The following is a 20,882-nucleotide window of genomic DNA, read 5'->3' as shown; positions in this document are numbered from 1 at the left end:
TATGTATTTGGGAGGAAAGAATCTTTTCAGGACATCCTTGTTTGCAGGGGTCATGGAGTAAAGCAGTTTCTTCCCAGCTCTGCTTACAACGCATTTTACGCATTGCAATATTTTCTTACACCATGCGTAACAGTTATCATATGAGCATTTCCATGTACTAGTATTTCTTAAGCGATAATACATTAAAGCAGTGGTCTTTCCTGAAGAGGAGATAAAATTAGTTGCCACTGTCCTCTGCCATTTCTTTTGCTTTACCGTATGACCACCGTGAAACATTCGAGGTGCGTTACCCCATGTTAGCAATGCAAAATAAAACGCTCAGGGCTCCAGAGGCATCCTCCTCCCCCCGGCAATGCTGGGGAGAGGCACCGAGCCGCAGGCAGAGCCCGGAGTCGCTACAGCTACGGGCGATCCCAAATTGCACCTCGCGCCCTGAGGTCAGGGGAGGCAAGCTCAGGCTCTGCAGGAAAAGATGCCCCAGCCAGGACTGCAAGGACGGAGGTGTACCTGAGGAGGAGGAATGTGAACTTGTAGGTATATCTGGTGTACTGGCTATTTTTAATTATACCAATGCATCTTAGCTCCGCTCGAGTGTAATTTCTGGTATTTTTTAGGTTATGTCAAACAGACCAGAGGGATACGTACCCTCTCTTAGCATTGACATGAATCCCAAAGTTTAAAAAAAAAAAATCATAACGAACTGCACACGATGAGTGTATTTAAAGCTGTATGGTTAGTACGGTTCATGTTTCCTTGAGCCATGTAACGTTCCTGCTTAACGGAGTCATGCAGCGATAGGCACGCTAAGCACTGGCTCGAGCAGCACCGGTGAAAGATTAGCAAGGAATTAATAATGAAAGCAGCTCCTGAACTTAAATATGCCCAAGAAGACAGCTATTTTTAAAGTGTCTAGACATACAGCACCATCTGATTACTTTAGGCTGGCTCTCAGCAAATGAAAAAAAAGTGAGGTTTTTATGGTTTTCAAGGATCTTCACTTGAAACAAATACTCCTCTTGCACGAATTTGAGCTGCGAAACAGACGAAGCAGGTCACAGTGCAGGAGACAGCCAGCAGTGTCTTTGGTCTTAGCAGTATACTTTTACTTAATTAAATCACAGATCAACTTGGTCCTTTAATTTAAACTTAGCCAAGACTGTCATCTCCCTTCGAGTGCTCTAAGTCAGCAATAACTTTCTTGAAATCAGGCAGTGCAAAACTGACCGGATGGTTTCCGCAGAAGGCTGTTGCGCAAGTCAGAGCGGAAGGCGGCCTCTGAGCAAGTACGGTTACAGGTTTGAAATCTGGAGACTCTGAAATTTGGAAATATTTTTCTTATCCAGGTGGGGTCTCACTTTGTTGCCTTAGGCAACAAAATACGACGACAGGATGGGGTGTTAAGGCAGAGCTTACTAGATCCAGGGGGTGGACAATCTACAACGAACAAGCTACAACGCGCATCCTGCTGCTGCACGCTCTTTATTCCAACCAGCGCAGCTACTTGCCTCATTTCAACTGGTGTGAGCAAACCTAAGTGGAATAAGAGGAAATCGCTGTATAAAAAGCAAACAAGGCTGTGAAACATGCAAGGGCTTCTCCGTGCAGGTGGAAAAACAAATACACCTTTCAGATGGGAAGAACGTGCAGCGGATTGTTGTGTGTGTGAGCTCAGCGACAGCCCGGCGTGAATACCACGAGCCGTATTCAAACGGGTGCAGGTGCGACGCCATTTAACTTGGCTCACGCCCAGTAAGAGTTAGGAAGGTGTACGCTTCTACAGAAATTATTTTGTACTACAGGGAAGTGTACAATTTTGTCTTAGTTAACGGGACCTGAATGGCTCACAGGAATTCTCCGTCATCATTTTAAGAGGTGACAATTCGGTAGGAAATTACGTGGGAGAAACATAATACAGCTGAGCTCGCCAGAAGAACTTGAGGTGGCTCGAACATCTTTCAGTGCTGCTCGAAGCGGAAAACAAGGATGAGACGGTGAGCGAAGCGATCTACGGTTACTGGAACCAGAAGCCGCCAGGTCTTTGCAGCAACCCCAGCAGCTGGATGCATACACAGCCACCATCTACCACCGCCGACGGCTGGACATCTGCAAGTGGTGCTGACGGGGCAAGAGGGACGGCAGGAGGGAGGCTGCGAAATCCACACCCGCCAGGGAAACTGCGAGCTGCCTGGGGCACAGCGGGCACGGCAAAAAGCGTATTTCACCGGAGAACTCGAGATACAGCCCTGCCACATACACACACCACCACCAGCACTTCTCGGCATTATTGCAATCCTTGCTCTGTGTCAGGCACAGGAGGAATTTGAATTGGATCTCTCATTCTGGACACGTTCTTAAACCATTCCACTTTTAGAGAAGGAGGGCAGACATTTCAGTGAAGCCTATTACCTTTTTTCTCTGCTTTCTAACATTTCAGTGTGAATCTAGCCTGAGCATACACCCAAACACTACCAGAACCTGCCAAAAATCAAAGTTTTCACAGATCCACGTTAAGTATTTCTCCATTCTGTATCTGGCTGAAACTACTGAGCAAACATAACCTGAACTCACTAGCAGTGTCAGACAGCTTGAAACAGTATTTTTCAGAAAGCTGACCCGTACATGTGGAATTACCCCACTCTCTTGCTAAGCCAAGGCAGAATTATTGGGCAGACCTGAGGCCACAGAGGTCTCTTCCAGACGGGCAAGGGCGGGCACCCCGGTGCAGCAGAGGCTGGTGGTCTCCGGGCACTAGCGAGCAATTAGGCAAGGTCTACCTGATGGCAAGCGCTAACCTAAAAGGTCAACCAGTGAGCAAGAGGAGAGAGGAAGAGAAAGCTCTCTCCAGGCCTCCTTTTCTGCTGGATGGAGTGCCGCCATTCCCACCAACAGTAGCTCTGGGACATCTGAGGGGCATGAGAGCACTGGCCTCAAGGAGCTGTGGCTCAGCCTCAATTCCTACCAATGGGAACAGTTAAAAAGCAACATTTATCACTATCATCTAGGAGGAGTGCCCAGAAATGCCTGAATTATCTTTTTATGGCCAGTGGGGACAAGAGAGGAGGAAGCTGTGAAGTTTGGTATCTTAAGAAGCATACAAAACCAAGTTAAGCTGCATGGAAATAAATCCTTGTGGATCATTACTCCAGAACAAAAGCTGCTTGAACTTTGTTACTTTCATCTGAATTGAGAATAAAAGCCATCTGAAATGGAGACAATCTCCTTAAGGTCTACATAACACAAGGCAAAGTCTTCTAGAAGCATTATCTGACCACGAGGGTCAGGCATTTGTTCTGCTAATTTGTTCCTAGATTATTCCAAGATATTTCTTTTGTCAGCACTTTGCCTATTTTAAGTCTGAGAGTAGGATCACGGAAACCTTCCCAGTGTCTCTTCTGAATTTCTCTGAATTAATCTGATTTCTACTCACAGTTCTTTGGCATGAGAAAGATGGGCAGCTGGCAAGCCAGAGGCCGGACTGCCTGATCGTTCCCCTGGTAGGAACAGCAGTCTCTGCGCTACCAGACCAACCTTAGGCACAGCTATTACACTGTAAAAGCAAGTCCACATCCACGCTTGTTTCCGTGGAGTGCCTCTCTCTGTCGCAGAAAGCAGGCGTGGTTTTCAAAACTAAAAGCAAGTTTGAGCTGCCCTGTCCAAACACCTGTACAGCTTTTCCGCACAGCATCTGCCTGCCTAATCAGCTACCCAGGACCTCTGCTCCTTAAGCAGCAGTTTATTCAAGGTGAGTAATCAGTATCTTTGATAAAATGGCTGGTGAGCAGTGACTGTGCTCCGATGAGGTAACTGGAATGGCTTGCAGGCACTGCTGTGTCAGGAGGCTCGGGGATCACGTGCATGCAGACACAGGACTCGCCCCATACAGACGGTGCGTGTGGACTCGCCCCGCGGCTGAAGGAACGTCCTCCGCAGCCTCCTCGCAAACCAGGAGTCTGAGACTTTGGCCCTTTGGGACCTTAAAACAGCACCGCTCCACAAATGATGTAATTTGCTAATGTGCTAGTAGGTCGGTTTTACCATACACCTCATTTTTGACCTGTCACCTTGCCAAAGTTCATAATAAACCCAGCACAGGACATAATCAGGATGATAGTATCCGACAACTTGTTTCTTAGCAATAAAAGCTGATCGAGGGTTGCAATTGCAGGGCTGTCTGAATTGCCATAAAGTGAAGTAATAACGTATGAACTCGGCTACAATCAAGGACCAACACAGCAGAAATCTTTAAAACTCCACGTATCACAAGTTCTTTAGCCTTTCTTCCGTACTTACTGGTGGGCATTGTGCAAGTTTATCAGCTGCCACCAACTGAACATTCAAGTGTTTACTTTGTGACTTTCCTCTAGATTTAATCAGTCGCTGCAAAACCTGACAGAGGAAAAGAGGAAAAGGTGAGTTTAAGAACCGCGTATCTCCATAAAGCTCAGCCTGACATCCCATTGGAGGATTACCAAGTTCAGCAGCTCTCCATTATATTTAACAAAATGGATAAAATCCTGTCCTTGAATACCAGCACAAACCTTTCTGATACCCATCCCGACAGCCGTGCGCATTTCCCTCTACATCACGTTTGACCCCTTGCAAATATTTCAAATGCAGGGTGAATGGTGATTTTGCTTTATTTTACTTGTAGTAGTAGATTATTTCTGACAAATGTCATCTTCTAGAGGACCACAAAAATTCTATATATACAGAATTATACTGGATTTCTGGATTGACTGTGGCACAACAGTAGCAGCACGTTAAGTTGTGTAGCAATAACGCTATAACTTCATCTGTTCTGAGGTGCATTTTGGGTACAGAAGGTATTTTACACACACAGTTCATATTACTTTTTTTTTTTTCTCTTCCACTATGTTCATTACTAGAATTTAAGGGGCGGAAAAGCTAGGAATCCTAAACTATTTCTCTGTAAAGTTTCAAAGAAAATTATAGGATCATAGAACAGAGTATTTTTTAAGTCAGAAGGACCTCTAGAGCTCTCCATGCCAAGCCCTCACTCAAAGGCCAGCTGGATCAGATTGCTGGGGTCCTCGTCCAGCTGAGTTTTGACCATTTCCAAGGAGATCCCACCTCTCCTAGCCAGGACTGACCCATCTGTGCTCGTACAGCCCGACATGCGGCTGATGCTCTGCTGCCAGGGCACACGGCTCACTCCTGTCCACGCTGTCACCCACCAAGACCCGCAGGTGCCCGGCTGCAGAGCTGCTCCCCAGCCAGCCGGCCCCAGCCTGGCCTGGGCACACGGGGCTACTCCAGCCCGGGGACTTGGTATTTGCCTTTGCTGAACTTCAAGAGCTTCCTGACAGCTCATTTCTCCAGCCTGCCAAGGTCCCTCTAAATGACAGCCCTGCCCTCTGGCACGTTGAGAATGAGCTATTCCCCACAACCTCATACATTACCAAAGGTCATTAACAAAAATGCTGGAGTGTACTGGCCCCATTTCAGCTCCCTGAGTGACACCACTGGTAACCAGCTGCCAGCTGGACTCTGTACCTCTGACCAGCACCCTGAACTGGGCAGTCCATCCAATCCTGCACCTCTCTTACCCAGACCGTATCTCACCCATTTGCCCATCAGGATACTACAAGGAGACCACATCAAAGCCTTGCTAAAGTAAAGGCTAACAACAACTCTTCCTTTGTCCGCTGGGCTCATAACCTCATGACAAAAGGCAGCCAGGTTGGTCAGGCATGATTTGCCCTTGGTAAATCCCTGCTGGCTGCTCCCAATCGCTGCGCTCCCGAGCAAGCCACATTGACGCTCCACGGCAGGAGCTGGCCAGCAGCCTGGCCACACTGGTCCAGACCCAGCTGTGGGTGGTGTTACCAGCATGCCCCAGGCAGAAGCCGCAGACAAAAGCAGACAGGCTTTGTTTGCGATCAACAGACGACCACCTTTAACTGCCTGGGAAGCGGGCAAAGGGCTGGGTGTCTTCTCTGAAGCTCAGCCTAAGGTTAGGGCTTGAACTACAGCTCAGTAGGGTAGGGGGGCTGCAAAGGCACTGCCAAGGGCAACTGAGAGCTACAGAAAGAATTTGCTCCTCAGGAATTCTTTTTGTCTACTGAATTGGTGGGTGCCTCGTCTAAGGCTCGGCCCAAGGCTAGGTTAAGGTTTGGGGCAGAAAAAAGAAATTCCATCAGACATCCCCCTGTCAAGCCCTTGGTCTAAAAATTTCACTTTTTTTCCTCTTCATCTCACTCTTAATTTCTTCAGGTGCAGCCACCACACTGCTCACTCCCACACTGCCCTCCAGGTCCCTCTCAAATGCACACATTTTAAGGGTGAGATACATTACCTTTGGAGAAGACACTTTAACGTGGACAATAATTGGTGCTAAAGATGTCTTGATAAGTTGTGCAGGGTGATTGATAGTGTCTGCATCTAGGACAACCAGTTGTAAGGACCTTGCCAGCTCAAAGATTCTTTCAATTTCACTCTGTACTTCAGCTAGTAAAGGAAAACAAAAGAGGTGAAAGCCATTCAACCCCAGCGTTACTTCGACAAAAATATCATCACCCATTTATTTTCCTAGACTGTATACATTCAGTATATGAACTCCATATGTGAATTAATGTAATTTCCGTAAAATAACCTATTACTCAAGGCAATTTTTTAAATAAATATTACCTTTGAGACAATTCTGTTGCCTGAAAATACATACGTACTATGTCCCTTTATAATATCAGTGTATTTAAACACTGGGTACAATGAAATGCATGTTTCTGTATTAACACAAAATAGACTTAAGCGTATTTTCCGAATCTGCTAAATAGCTTAGGATTCGTAAGATTTTTTATTTTCGACAGCAAATGATGTATGGATATTTCTTAAAACCTTTTTTGTTTTCAGATTGTAATTCTGATTTAACTTAAACAAGAGTCTGTATGAAAAGCAGAACGGTGACCTCCTAATTCTATAACCACAAAAAATTGTTTCTGTTAAATAATTGACAGGGTATTATTTAAAAAGACGCTGATGGCAATGTTCACACCAAAGCACTTTTGTCTGAAGAAAAAGGAGAGATTTATTTCCATGTGAATTGTATTTCTGATATTCACTGTTGTGACCCTTCTTAATCATTCACATGCATGTGACGAATTTTAACTAGATAAACTCAACACAAATTGAAGCCTGTAAGTTACACCACCAAAGCACAAAAGAGCTGTATATCAGCAACTCGCACGCATTCAATTTGCCATTTGCCTAAGAGCTGTCCCACAGAGCAACGCATGGTCACAGGCACAGGACAGTTTAGTACTCACCAGCGGAGGTTTAGGTTGGAAATTAGGAAAAATTTCTTCACAGAAAGGGTGGTCAAGAATTGGAACAGGCTGCCCAGAGAGGTGGGGGAGTCACCATCCCTGGAAGTGTTCAAAAAACGGGCAGAGGTGGCACTTGGGGACATGGTTTAGTCCAGTCTACCCTTGATTGGCTTAGAGTAGACTTGGTAGTGTAGGTTAATGGTTGGACTGGGTGATCTTAAAGGTCTTTTCCAACCTAAACGATTCTATGATTCTATGATTTGCAGCACTTAATTTTGGGGTGCCTACTCCTGTACTCGAATGCCAACTAGAAGTGAAGCGTCCTACGACCCCCACCTCTAGTTCAGTCACTCAGGATGTCAGAGAATTGGGTTTAAGAGCCCCTTCTTCCTGAGAAGACTGAAAACTAACTCCTCCTACGTCCTAGGATGGTGTCCCAGAGACCAGGTTATTGGCACGCGTATACTACACACAAACTTCCACCCTTGTGAAGAAAAAAAAAATCATGAGGCCAGTGTAACCCAGCAGTCGTGACACTGTGAGGAGAGAGCGGGAAGACCCAGAGTCTCATGGCTAGACAGCAAAATTAAGCTGTAGCTGTTCAACATTAAATACAAAATCAGTCCCAGGGTCAGGAACAACACGCTTCCTTCTTGGCCGGACAAAGTGAAAGCTCTTTGGCACCTTGTGATGCGGAATTAAAAGCACAGGGTTGTGAAGAGGGAGCTGTGAGGCCAACTCACCTTGGGAGGAAACAGCACCGAACCCATGTTCTGACTGCAGGCGTCTTTTGCAAATAGCAGCTCTAATACTGCTTGCTCTAGCCCAGGTAATTGTTTAACGCGAGGCTAATGCAGTACATTGTGCTGTTGCCCCTCCTCAATCAGGAAAAAACTGTCTCCCATTTGAGTATGTGAAAGTCAGAATTACACATTAAAACGCTGTAGACACATTTAAAATTGCAGAACTGATGACATCCTGAAGGTTGAAATCCTGTCACTCACCACCAGTATGTAACCATGTTCAGAATTCCATCTGTGTCAATGTCTTACCTAAACTGGATCTTGTATTTGACCGCTCAATTATTGCCCTCTTGCTTGGATTATTTAGAACAGACCTCTTAGCAAGAGAAATGTCAGCTGTCACTCTAGTTATTGATATCCTAGGAGTAAGAACACAGGACAGAACAAAAACATAGTCAAATTTTCAGCACGCTGTGCAAGATCTACAGCTACATTCCATTCCAAAGTGCAAATACAATAAAATACCACTCAGACATGTTTTATAGCTGAGCTACGTCATCATTAAAGAACAACTAAAGAGAAACGCTGCGTAACTGTAAAGTATTTTCTATTCCCTACACTACTGTAGACTGGCATATAGTTTCTGCTAGTCTGCTTAATGCATTAGTTAACTTTTCTGCTCGCCAGCTCGCTCATCTCCTACGTGAATTTACACAGTACCAAATACTACAAGTTATGCGAGTCCTAGGGCATACAGAACAAGAGAGTCCTAACAGTACCAGCACTTCTCTTCCCAGATAATTAACCCGTTGATTAAACCTGCCGCTGCCAAGAGGCAAGGACGGGCCACGTTTGGACATCTGAGCAGGCCGTGTCACTCCCATCTGAGCGCGGGTGAGTCCCTGAACAGAGCTGCTCGTTTCGGGAGACCGGTGCTCCAGCGCACGCCTTCCTTTTCCAGGCAGGGAGCTGTGCCAATGGGCCAAACGACTCGGCTCAGGGTTGCACAGGAGAAAAGTAAGTTGAGCCACAGCTACCTGTACTGCTGGAACCTCCTCTTTAACTTAAGGAGGGTGATTTTTTTTTTTTTTTTACTTGATCTGTCAGTGAGCTGAGAAGAGACAAAAGATTATAGAACAGAGAACACACAGTCGCTTCACGTAAAATCCATTTAGCAGGACTGTGATGAGCCAAAGAGCCGTGAATAATGAAAGCAAGCTAGAAAGGACTAGCAGCTCTTCCACGGAACGTAAGATTTATGCAGCTCTAAGTGAAATTATCAGATGGTGGGTTAAAAAGAAGCGCAAGTATTTTTTTACATAATACATAAATAAATTTATTGCCAGAAAATATAGCAGAGACCAAAAGTATAAATGAGTTTAAAAAGAAATGGGAGAAATTAATGGATCGTGGGTCTAGAGGTGATGATAAAACACGGTGGTCCAGATCGCAGCTCAGGGAGCTCCCAGATCTCCGACTGCTGGAATTGGAGACATGTGACAGAGGAAGCACCACCAATGCTCACCTGCCGTGCCAGATACAAGCAGCATTTCATTCTTCCTGAGTTAAGAAGTAACCCTAAGTATCACTGCTGCTGAAAGATGTTAAGAAAAAAATGTGCCTTTGCTATGTTGACAGGATGTACAGAGCCAGGCTTGGTCTACGCAACTCTGATTAAACACAACGCATGTAGAAAGCGATGCCGTTAGAGCCTCTGCAGCAGCCATTCCCCGAATGCCTTGTGCCGGCCGAGCTTCCGCAGGCTCCTTCCAGCAGGCCTGCGCACACAGCCCTCGGGCCTTGCCTTTAGCTCGCTGCCCAGAAGAGCACGGCACAGTTACAAAAGGAGCTGACGGAAGCCGTGTATTCCGAGGTAGGGAAGGAGTCCTGCTAGTTCAAGTCTTAACGAAGCCTTTTGAAAAACTCCTCCTTGGACAGTCATTTTCCTTCTTGGTAACGTGGACCTGTCACAAAATCGCAGAAGAGATGGAGGAAAAAAAAACCAGAAAAGCAGCGAGGAAAAGACTGCAAAGCCATAAAAGTTGGCAGGATGACCAAGAAGCAGCTGAGATGCCTGAAAAGAAATTTAATTCACTTTTCTAAAGTTACTCAGAGCCAAAGTCAATAGTATCAGCTTGCTTGCAGCATTTAACTTTTTCAATGCTGAAATTTCAAACTTCTACCTGATCTCGTTGCCGACATTGCTAATGGCAACAGGATTTCCAAAAAATACCTCACTCCAGGCAGAGTCTCTCCCTTTTGCCGCTCTGTGCAGACCAAGACCTCTGTGCGTGGTGGGGGAAAAGAGAGAAGAGCAAGGCAAGGAGCAGTCCTGCCTCCCATCGGATTAAGCAGCCTACATGGGAGCGTCCAAGTGTGCTTTACATTTTCTTCTCTGTATTTAGGCACTGCTGATCTTCGTGGATCAGGCCTCTGCTGAGTACATTCTCATATAGGGTATAAAAATATACCTCATAGAGGGTATATTCATAGCAATCACGTCGTGGCAACTGAGATGACTTATTGCTTCCCGTTGCCATGGTTTCCTACCAAAAACAATGCGCCTCAGTTCCCCCGGCATACGCAAAGCGGACAGACAGATGCCAACAGCTGGAAGAGAACATCGGCTGCGGTTCCGTACCTACGCGTAATGCAAAGGGGCAGCGGAGCTCACGCAGTGAGCTGCAGTGGAACCAGAGCAGTCACACTGCTCGGAGCGGGGAGAGGAGGCACTGACAGGACGCGTGAACAGCTCACAAAAATGACAAATTTAACTGCAGGCTGCCACGTAGAGTGCTTCATCTGTCAGGTTTTAATTCAATCACTACGTTTGTAGAATCTGCTAAAATCACTTCAGCTGGGCAATTAAAAGCAGGGGAGGAGATGAGATGTTTTGCACAAAAGTTGATCGTGAAACATTTCATCTAAGCTGTTTATGGGTTAGTTCAGCACTGCCATCTCCTCGCTGCACCCTGAAAGGTACCTCGAGCATAAAACCTACTCCACATCTTCTAAACAACAGACACTATAATAATCTTCACTGTCCTAGTGCCAATGTTTTAGGTATTTTCAAGCCTGACTTACTGTTACATACTAGCTAGCGCAGTATAAGCTCCTTTTCACAGTTAGAATATACTGAACAAACTAGGATGAAGGAAAGGCAGAACATCCCAAAGATGCAGCAGACACCTACGACTACTGACGAGCTCCACTGGAAAGCAAGAGATGCCACGGACCAAGCCCGTGTTCCTAGCAAAGCAATCCAAATTATCCTTCTCACAGCTCATCAGAAAATATTCTCTGTGTTCCAGCCAAACAAGATGAACCCTCCTTACAATTTCTGAAGTTCTGACACACTTTTTTCTACATTTTGGTTCTCAGCATTTCCTTCTTCAAACTACCTTTTTAAGTATTTTTGACTACCAAGAATATTTAAGAGTTGACCTTTCTTCGGTGCTGGCCTGAAGCACCATTACTGCACCCTGTTGAAATCCGCTGTTTCCGATACTTCAGGGCTAGGGTGTGATTAGATTTATTTAGGGAACATCCTGCTGTAAAGGAGCCTGGAATTTCACAAAAGGTGCTGGAATGAACCTCGCCCAAATAGAGCAGCTTCAAAATAAAGTCAAGAGGCACTTATATTTGGTGTCTGCACGCTTCAGCGGCTGGCTGAGCTGGTCCAGCAGTACACACTTTTGTATCCAATGGCGAAGAACTTTTCACATCCTCGAAGGACTGTGAATAAAACTGTACTTTTACATGCAATCAGTCATGCTTCCCTCAACTGTTCCATGACATGAAAGGAATTGGACAGCTCTTTGGGAATGAAAAAAACCAGCAATCCACTCAGTTCAATGTACCCAACGTGCATCAGCTTGGCCTGCAGAGCAGTGGCTGGGGAGCTCTGGAGGACAGAGGGCCAGCAGCGAGCCCGGAGCCGGGCTCTGCCGAAAAGGCTGGTCACTGGGCAGCACCCTTCCCTCCGACTCCCGGCTGAACAAGGGGTACAGCCTGCTTCCCAGGGCAACATTAAAAACCTGAGCCTGGTAACACCATCTTCAAAGGTATTTTGGCACTTTCCATGTGCCCCGGTCACCTTTCATCTAGATTTCTCCTGTAACTTAAGGCTGGTAAGATATCAAGGCAGAATGATTCTGTTAAATTCAAGACATCCTACTACAGACATAGCAGAAATGAAGATACATGCACTTCTACCAATACATTAACTGTGTTCCACCCCACAGCTGGCTGCATTTCAGTGTTGATACAAAGCCAGTAAATCAGTTTTGAACATGCATCAATCTTCTGGCATTTAAAAAAAAAAAAAAAAAAAATCACTAAAATGATAGTAACACATGGGGGAAAAAAAGCATGAAAAGGACAGTATTTCTCACCTCCCATCAAACCTGTGCTTCAGGAAATCAAAGAGAGCTTTCTGCATCATGTCTGTCACCTTTGCAGAGGTGAGGAAGATTGGACAGGGAGGATTGACAGGGAGAAAAAGAAGTCAAAAGTAAGAAAAGAGGTAAGTAGAAGGTAAGGATACTGCCAACAATCAATACCTTTTATAGGTAGCAATCATTTAATTTTCACACTCTTGGCAGCACGCTTTGTAATAAATACTTGCAAGTTTTCTGACTCATTCTCCAAAATGCAGAACGGAGGATGTGAGAGCTGTCACTCTTACTGCTCTTGTCTTGACTTGCACTGAAGCATTAGAGCACACCTCACCACCTTCCATAGCAATCCCATTCCCAACAGGCTTCAGAACACGTCAGAAGCATATGGGACTATTCGGGCTGAATAGATCATTTGTTTTTTCCCTACAGAAACATTATTAGAACTGGCCTAAAACTTCAGAGACAAGATTTATCGTGTTGAATGACTGTTCTAACAGAAGAGAAAAAACTATTCTCAGAGAGGCATACAAGCAGAAAAAAATGGATGCTTCCATTCCTGCACACAGTAAAGCATCCAAGAGATGCTCAGCCCCAACAGCTGTCATCTACTTTATTGAATGAGCTCCTTGTCCTTTTCAGGACAACTCAGGCTGACACCTATTATCTGCCAGTCTAGACAGGAACTTAATCAAAGCCCCCAGGCCTCTGGCAGTTTATTTCTCCTAGGCTGTCTTGCGAAACTAGGCTGTCTTTCGAAATGGTTCCTTCAGAATTTAGTCAGAAAAAAAATAGTCAAAAGAATTTTCCCATGTAGGTCACAAAGTAAGATCAACGTGTTTCTGTTACGTAGACCACTGTTTGTAATTGAAATTAATGTTCTAACTGTGTTACCATTTATACACTTTAATGTTCAAGATGTCACGTTTAGTATTATTTTCTTAAACAAAGGCAGGACGGCATATTTGTGGAGGTACGTATTAACAAACGGCCTCTCTCCCCTCCAAACTTGAGAGTCCCTAGGCAAATTAATCTGTGGTGCAGCACCATGGAAGTCAATGGATGAAATTTACTCCTGTCAAGAAACATCACCATAAAATTAAAAGGCAGAGAGTAGAACATGAAGTACCTGCTTTGCTAAACTACACTTTCAATCATTCTTACAAAAAAACCCAATGCAAGAACACTGCATTATGCTAGTAATGGTACCATGTTGTAATCTTCCAAAAAGAACCATTCCAATACGTTTAATAATATCCTATGAAGTACCAACAACATTAATTAAGCTAAACGAAGTGTATCTTTGATTTTATGTTCATGTTCATTTAGTTCCTAATTCAGCAAAACACTTAACAGATGGTTAAGTTCACTAAAACGCCCTGCTAAAAGCCTGTGCTCGTTTAGCACGTGTTAAATGCTCATTTGAATCTGCAGCAGCCTTGAAAAATGGGTGTCCTGTTTATCTGTGCATGTTATCATACCTGCTTCTACGCTGAACAGAGGCAAATAATTTATAAGGGTTGAAGGTTTCTTTATGCATTTATTTCAATATACTAATAATCTTTAAAAAAAAAACCAAGAAAACATGCTGAAATAATAATAATAATTAGTTCCCATATTCAGTTTCAGGTGCTGGAGAACACAACTGAATACGCTGCAATTGTCCAGCTACTTTATTTGCCAACACTGAATTTCATGGGAAGACATAAAGTTTTTATAAGTGAAAAAAGGAGAACAACGGGGAAGCTTCTTCAAAATTTTTGCTAATTAAGTTTAAAGCGTGTCCTAGTTGAACTAAAATTTTACATGCATACAGAAGTCTAGCTAGTTAATTTGACTGCTCCAACTTTTTCTTGTAGGGGACACAAATTGTCACTGTCTTACTTGATTTAATCAAGGATAACTGTTCTGAAAACAATGGATGTGCACTGTGTTTAAAGCAGTAGAACTGCAGCGAGAACGCTGGTGTAGTTATGTTACCTACCCTTCAGCTGAGACACCACAAGTAACAGACATTGTTGCAAGGCAGAAAAAAATTCAGCTGGTACCTCACCCAAATGGTGCAAAGAACTATGCTCTTAGTTCTTAAGACCCATTTTTGACAACTATTTAAGCTCAGATCACTGTAAATTATCATAGAACAGTTGCACCGGACCACACTCGCTGAATGTACTAAGGAAGATTATAGAGAAGAAAATACTAATTGCGAATAGAAATACATACCTCATAGCCTTTCAGTGATGGACCCACCAAGACAACAGGTCTCATTGATGGTACTACATCATATGGGGGAACATGTTCTGTCTAGAAGAAGAAAACAATCCTTCAGATCATTAACCAAAGAAGATCCATATGAAAATCCTGGGAATTATGGATTAGAATTAAATAAAATTAAATGAAAATGAAAAGTACTACTTACCACTTTTTGTTTCTGTTTTGCTAAAAGACCAAACGAGAACTTGGTTAAAAAACCACACGCTGTGTATAACAGCCATAAAACTTGCAAACAAAAATCCCTTTGCTAATGCACTTTCAGATTTCTCTCAGTGCACCTCCCTTTTGGTCAGCCCTGTTACATTGGTCATTCCTTCCATTCGGGGGGCAGCTGCCACTCCTCCCGAGATTTTTCCCAGTCCCTTAGCAACTACCACATGTCTAGAAATAAATGTCTTTCTCCACCTCTGCACGCAAGCCCTTTTCTGTAGAACGTCTTAATAAGTCAGGAAAGAAGGGAAACCTGCCTTTTTTTGCATATGGTTTTTAAAATAGAAGTATTAGAAATAGCAAGCATTTCCTTAAATAAAATTCTGTCTTACCCGTGGAAGTGGGCGTGGCTCGAAATGTGCCAGAAACCATTTCTCCGAGGCTTGAAGAAGAATTTCCGCTCGATTTCCTATGGTATCAGAAAGAGCCCCATTAGCCAAGCATCCAGAGATGCAAATGTGCGAGGTTTTAGGCAGCAGCTACGAGGAATTGCCCCATGACAAATCACACGGTAAAGGAGTCTTCACCCACATTCGCGCTGCAAGAAAGCTTCCTCTGAAGTGAGAGGTGAAGAGTCCCAGGCAGGGACATGGGGAAACCAAAGCGTCTGTACTTAAGTACAGACCCCATGCAGCAACCCCATGCAGCGCTGCAGGCTTGGGGAAGAGTGGCTGGGAAGCTGCCTGGCCGAAAAGGAGCTGGGGGTGTTGGTCGACAGCGGCTGAACATGAGCCAGCAGTGTGCCCAGGTGGCCAAGAAGGCCAACAGCATCCTGGCTTGTGTCAGGAATGGTGTGGCCAGCAGGAGCAGGGAGGTGATTGTGCCCCTCTGCTCGGCGCTGGGGAGGCCGCACTTGGAATGCTGTGTCCAGTTTTGGGCCCCTCGGCACAAGAAGGACATTGGGGTGCTGGAGCGTGTCCAGAGAAGGGCAGCGGAGCTGGGGAAGGGTCTGGAGCACAGGGCTGGTGGGGAGCGGCTGAGGGAGCTGGGGGTGTTCAGCCTGGAGAAGAGGAGGCTGAGGGGAGACCTGATCGCTCTCTACAACTACCTGAAAGGAGGGGGCAGGGAGGGGGTGTTGGGCTCTTCTCCCAAGTAGTTAGCGATAGGACGAGAGGAAATGGGCTTAAGCTGCGCCAGGGGAGGGTTAGGTTGGAAATTAGGAAAAATTTCTTCACAAGAAAGGGTGGTCAAGAATTGGAACAGGCTGCCCAGAGAGGTGGTGGAGTCCCCATCCCTGGAGGTGTTCAAAAAACGGGCAGAGGTGGCACTTGGGGACATGGTTCAGTCTGGTCTACCCTTGATTGGCTTAGAGTAGACTTGGTAGTGTAGGTTAATGGTTGGACTGGATGATCTTAAAGGTCTTTTCCAACCTAAACGATTGTATTCTATTCTAAGTAGACCTCCACATCTGGAAGAGCTGCAGGAGGGCAGAGCAGGTTCCGCTACAGGCTGAGCAAAGCGTTTCTGTCGTCTGCCCGTAGGCTGGGAAACGCAGCAGCTCCAGTCAGAGACGTGTGCTGAACCCAACGCCCAGCCCAGCTCTGCAGGAGATCCCCCACCCAGCACTCCTGCCTCTACCAGCGTACGTAACTAGCCAGGCGCATCTCGCGGGAGGGTTGGGGTCCTAACCGCTGGTTTAAATAGCTTTTGTTGTGTGGTAACGCTGGTTTAAGTAGCTCCTTTTGCCGTTCCTGCGCCTCCCTGCTTGCGGCCACGCAGTTCTGCCCCGTGCCCTGCCCTCCTCTCCCCGTGCGATGCGCCCAGCACAGCGCCGCAGCACCCTGCGACAGGAAACTGCTCTGGGGAAGGGGAAGATGTTCAGCTCCCTAATTCAGCTCCTTGCACAAGCAGCTGAGGAGATGGGAGGAGGGAAGGGGAGCTCAGGGCAGAAAGGGCTGTTTAGGCAGCCTGATTACTGCAGGTGACACAGTCCCACGGTACAATCCACACCTTCAGCATAGTTTTTACTATTTTTCATTACGCGCAGACTGACCGGCAAGAGGCTACTAGTCCCAATCAGTATTTTGTCCTTGCTTTCTTGCCCTATGCTCTCCAGGGCAGGGATTGTTTACTCCTGGACTTGGCAAATCCTTTGTGAACATATACTAGACTCTAGAAACGCTCTTTCATAGGCAGTGAAAAGTCATCTTAGTCAGGCAAAACTAGAATTCCTCGTCACACAGAGCCTCAGTATCACAGCTAGTCACAGCTTTTAAAGAAATCTTAAGGTACAGACACTGTATGACTGTATCTAACAACGGTGCTCAAAAATAAGCTCTTTCACCATGATACATTACTTTCAATTTTACCATTATACATTACTTTCAATTTTAGCATACAAATCCAGGAGTGCTAGTGCAGACTACTTAAATTCTTAATAGGTATCCATTACAATATTTCCCGTCTCTTTGATACTTGATATTATTCCTAATATTCTCCATGGGTGAGATCAGACAAAATCTTTGCAAGAATTGGTGATTTGGTGGAGTCATGCCCATTCACACAAGCAGAGAGTTTTTCTAGTATGCTGTATCTAAAACAGCATCCCAAATACTCTGTTCGTGTCCATCTCTCTGAATTAGATAATCTTCTTTCTGTACCTCGGGATACACTGGCTTCCTCTGCAGCTATTTCAAAAGTTGTAAAAGCAATTTGGAAAAAGCACAGTTAATGCTGTTCAATCATCGTAAAAACATTTCCCCAGATGGTTTATAGTTGAAATGATTCCTGACCTTGATTAAGTATATGATGAGTATGCCAGTTCCCTGACAGCACTATACGGCTAAATTATGCTCCTCTTACTGCTATCTATTAGGTCCAGATTCAATTGGCTCACGTCTCTTTACCCTGCAGTACCAAAGGTTTTGGTCTCCTTGTTATCTGTGTGAACATTTAAATTTCGTTTTCAATTAGTGGGAATAATACACTAGTAATAAATTAATTTTTTTTAAAAAAGAGAAAAGTATTTTGTGTATTCAGCCAACAGAAGAGTGACTTCAGCGTCTGAATGAGATTATGAGAAATCAGTTTTACTTCCTAGACCTGTGACCGAGTTTCTATTTTACCAGGGACTTGCAACCTCCAGCTCTAGCAGAGTGGAGACACAGAATGGTCAGGCTGGAAGATGAAGAAAAAAGGAAGTGAACGACAAAGCTCATCTTATAAACTCTGAAAAGTCTGGTTTGGAGCAAAATGGAGAGAAAGAAAAAAAGAAAGAAGAAACCACAACCCTAAGAACAGAACAGTTGGGGAAAAAAATCTGGCAGCCTTTGAGCACCAAGCTGACTTAAACCCATGGGGACGTAAAACTCTCTAGCCCTTCAGAAACTGCTGTCATTACCACTCACAGTGCATTACTGATCTTTCCTAAATTCAATACACATTTTTTTTCTTGTTTCTCTTCGTCAATATCTAACATGCCTATTCTCCGCAAATATGTATTTTCATTTGGAAACCCAAATCAAACACTTCTCCAAATACACTGCAATAAAAAAGAGAATCAAGTGACCTTTGAAAATACTGCCTGGTGTCAGAAATGATTTTAAATTATTTTAAAAGGTTATGAGCATTCTTACCCTCCATGGAAACGTCCTCTCTTCTGCTCCTGTTGAATGCGGATATTCTCCAGTCTAAGCGGGCTTGGAATAAAGCCAATCTCGCAGCCCTCCTTAACCAGCCTTCCTATCCACCAGTCATTATTATATTTCTGGAACACAGAAAGGTTACTGGCTTCCGTCCAAAATGCTCCAAGTCTGAAACTGCCTTATATTGTTATCCACAATCCTTAACTCCATACTGGTCAACGAAACCAGACTCACGCTGACGTCTGAACGTTGGACAGTCCGTGTGAATTTAAGTGAAGCTAAAAGGTGCTAGGCAGCATTTGGAAGGTCGATGTCGTCTTTGCAGCCGGACAGTGGCAAGTGGTGTTATCTGTGGTGGTACTGGCTTATCTCTTAACTGGCCCAACACATCCTGCTGTGACTTTTCCTCTGATGTCACCAACTACGGTGCCGAGTGTAATGGTGATTTAGTGAGAGGAACCAATTTCTGGCGAACCAAGGGGCCACCAACTACCTCACAGTGGCCATATAAAGCAGTCAAAAATAACACCTTCAGATCACCACTGAAACCACTGTTATTGGTTCCTTCTAAAATTTAATGGTCTACACCAAAGACCACCACCACCACTGCTGCCGTTTTTCCTTCCTCCTCTCCAGGTAGTTGTACGGATGTTATCAACATGTTATCCCTTTGCAAAAACCTTGTGTGGTGGAAAAGCTCTACAAACACCATCCTAGAAAGTGAAATAAAGATAGACCAAGCTATCCAAGACAACATAGAAAACGTATCAGCTCCAGCAATGAACCAAACATGTATCTGGTTAATCCTATGGTAGAGCTCTACCCAAAGTCGCGACACCTCTCTACAAATGAGGCTTTTATAGTGCCGCTGCCTAGAAGTAGCTAAACAATTTGGAGGCATGCACTTTTAAATTTACGACAGCTGAAGAAAAATTCACCTGTAGGAAGAAACTTTGACACATACCTGAAAGAATCAAATTTGATTTTATCATTAGCCTTTAGTAACATACATTTTTCTGCATTATTGAAAGTCTGGCCCAACTTTAATGACGGAAAGATGAAAAGGGGTATTGTAGTGGAAAAGGATTTGTTGTAGCTGGCTGCCAGCAGAGCTTTTGAAGAAAAATAGCTGAAAACCTTATACTCTGCTATGCTTCATTAGGCACCTCAGTGTTCAAAAGAAACATTACTTTTCACAACCGACTTTCATGTCATTAAGAGCAGCACGGGTGTACCAATTTTGTTTGCATGCCTTAAGGAAAAAGTTATCACAGAAATCTCGTCTCAAAAATGATCAGTTCTCTTGGCTCCATATTCTCAAGCACTTAGGTTCTTGCAGAAACACTTAAATACCGTGTTCTGCTTGTCAAAGGTACAACAGTGCCTAACTGAAGTCTCTGAAACGTACAGAGCCTCAATATCTTTGAAAAATAAATTAGCCTTTTTATTAACCCATACATACACACAAATATTAACATATACAGCTAAGGGAAATGCAATCCTTATACCCTCATCTTGAACACCTGTCCTTTTTATACAGCTGTTATTCATGCAAGTGGTCCCATTATTTTATCATTTCAACTTTCTAAGTATCTATTCTTCATGCCCTTATGACCCTGATTCAGACAACATCAGTAAGCAAAGCTTAATTTTAAATATGTTGCTTCTGCTTAAGTGGACAGAACTATTTCATTCTTTAAAATAGCCAAATTCCTCAGGATCTAGCATTTTGCTGTTGTAAATCAGTGAAATCAACCAATGGATTTAAACCACTGTAAAAACAGAGTCCCATGAGCATTACCCATTCTATTTTGGTTCTAAATGTACGGCTTGAACATGGGAATCTTTCTTCCGCTAGCAGGTCACGGACCTCTGAGCGATGCCTCTAGACATGAGATGAGAATCAGCGTTATGCTGAGAGTATCTGAACAATACAAATGACAACGATGCAGCGAGGAACGCAGGGCTATTTGCATTAGGTCATTACCTCCCATATGTTATTCTTCGCATTCAGCATGTGGGAGGACTAGAGTTCATTCCTATTGGTTGCCATGCCCATGATTTCTTCTGCATTGTCAGTAATTGTTGCCACTTCATCTTTTAAGTAAGCACATAATGTATAGTCTTGCAGGAGACAGATGAGACATACAGAACACATTCTCAATATAGCAACTCATCGGTTACTGCTGCTGTTTCATCCTGTCAGCAGGGTGACCTTACTTCTTACCTAGTTTAGCAGCATTCTAAAAATCTGTAACCATGCTGGTTCTAGTTCAAGCAAGCCTGCCAGATCATTGAAAAACAAATTCTGCAAAGCCCTTTTCCATGCAGCTAGACTCCAGCATAGGGAGCAATTCCTGAAATCCTGCTGAGTTACAGCCACAGCATCAG

General features: G+C 44.4%; 1 protein-coding gene across 1 annotated transcript in view; it reads right to left on the bottom strand.

The window, feature by feature from the left end:
• CACNB4 (calcium voltage-gated channel auxiliary subunit beta 4) overlaps positions 1–20,882 on the bottom strand; it is a 108,689-nt gene that overhangs the window by 6,980 nt on the left and 80,827 nt on the right. The window contains exons 5-12 of the mRNA XM_075711416.1: positions 18,483–18,613; positions 15,240–15,316; positions 14,843–14,862; positions 14,647–14,727; positions 12,421–12,479; positions 8,336–8,445; positions 6,317–6,468; positions 4,291–4,386 (exon numbers count right to left, since the gene is read on the bottom strand). Of these exons, the coding sequence (XP_075567531.1) occupies positions 4,291–4,386; positions 6,317–6,468; positions 8,336–8,445; positions 12,421–12,479; positions 14,647–14,727; positions 14,843–14,862; positions 15,240–15,316; positions 18,483–18,613 (726 nt within the window). The remainder of the gene's footprint in view (positions 1–4,290; positions 4,387–6,316; positions 6,469–8,335; positions 8,446–12,420; positions 12,480–14,646; positions 14,728–14,842; positions 14,863–15,239; positions 15,317–18,482; positions 18,614–20,882) is intronic.

This window comes from Pelecanus crispus, chromosome 5 (genome assembly GCF_030463565.1).
Source record: "Pelecanus crispus isolate bPelCri1 chromosome 5, bPelCri1.pri, whole genome shotgun sequence".
Taxonomy (NCBI): Eukaryota; Metazoa; Chordata; class Aves; order Pelecaniformes; family Pelecanidae; genus Pelecanus; species Pelecanus crispus.
The sequence above is the reverse complement of the archived record's forward strand: the minus strand, read 5'-3'. Positions and strand labels throughout refer to the sequence as shown.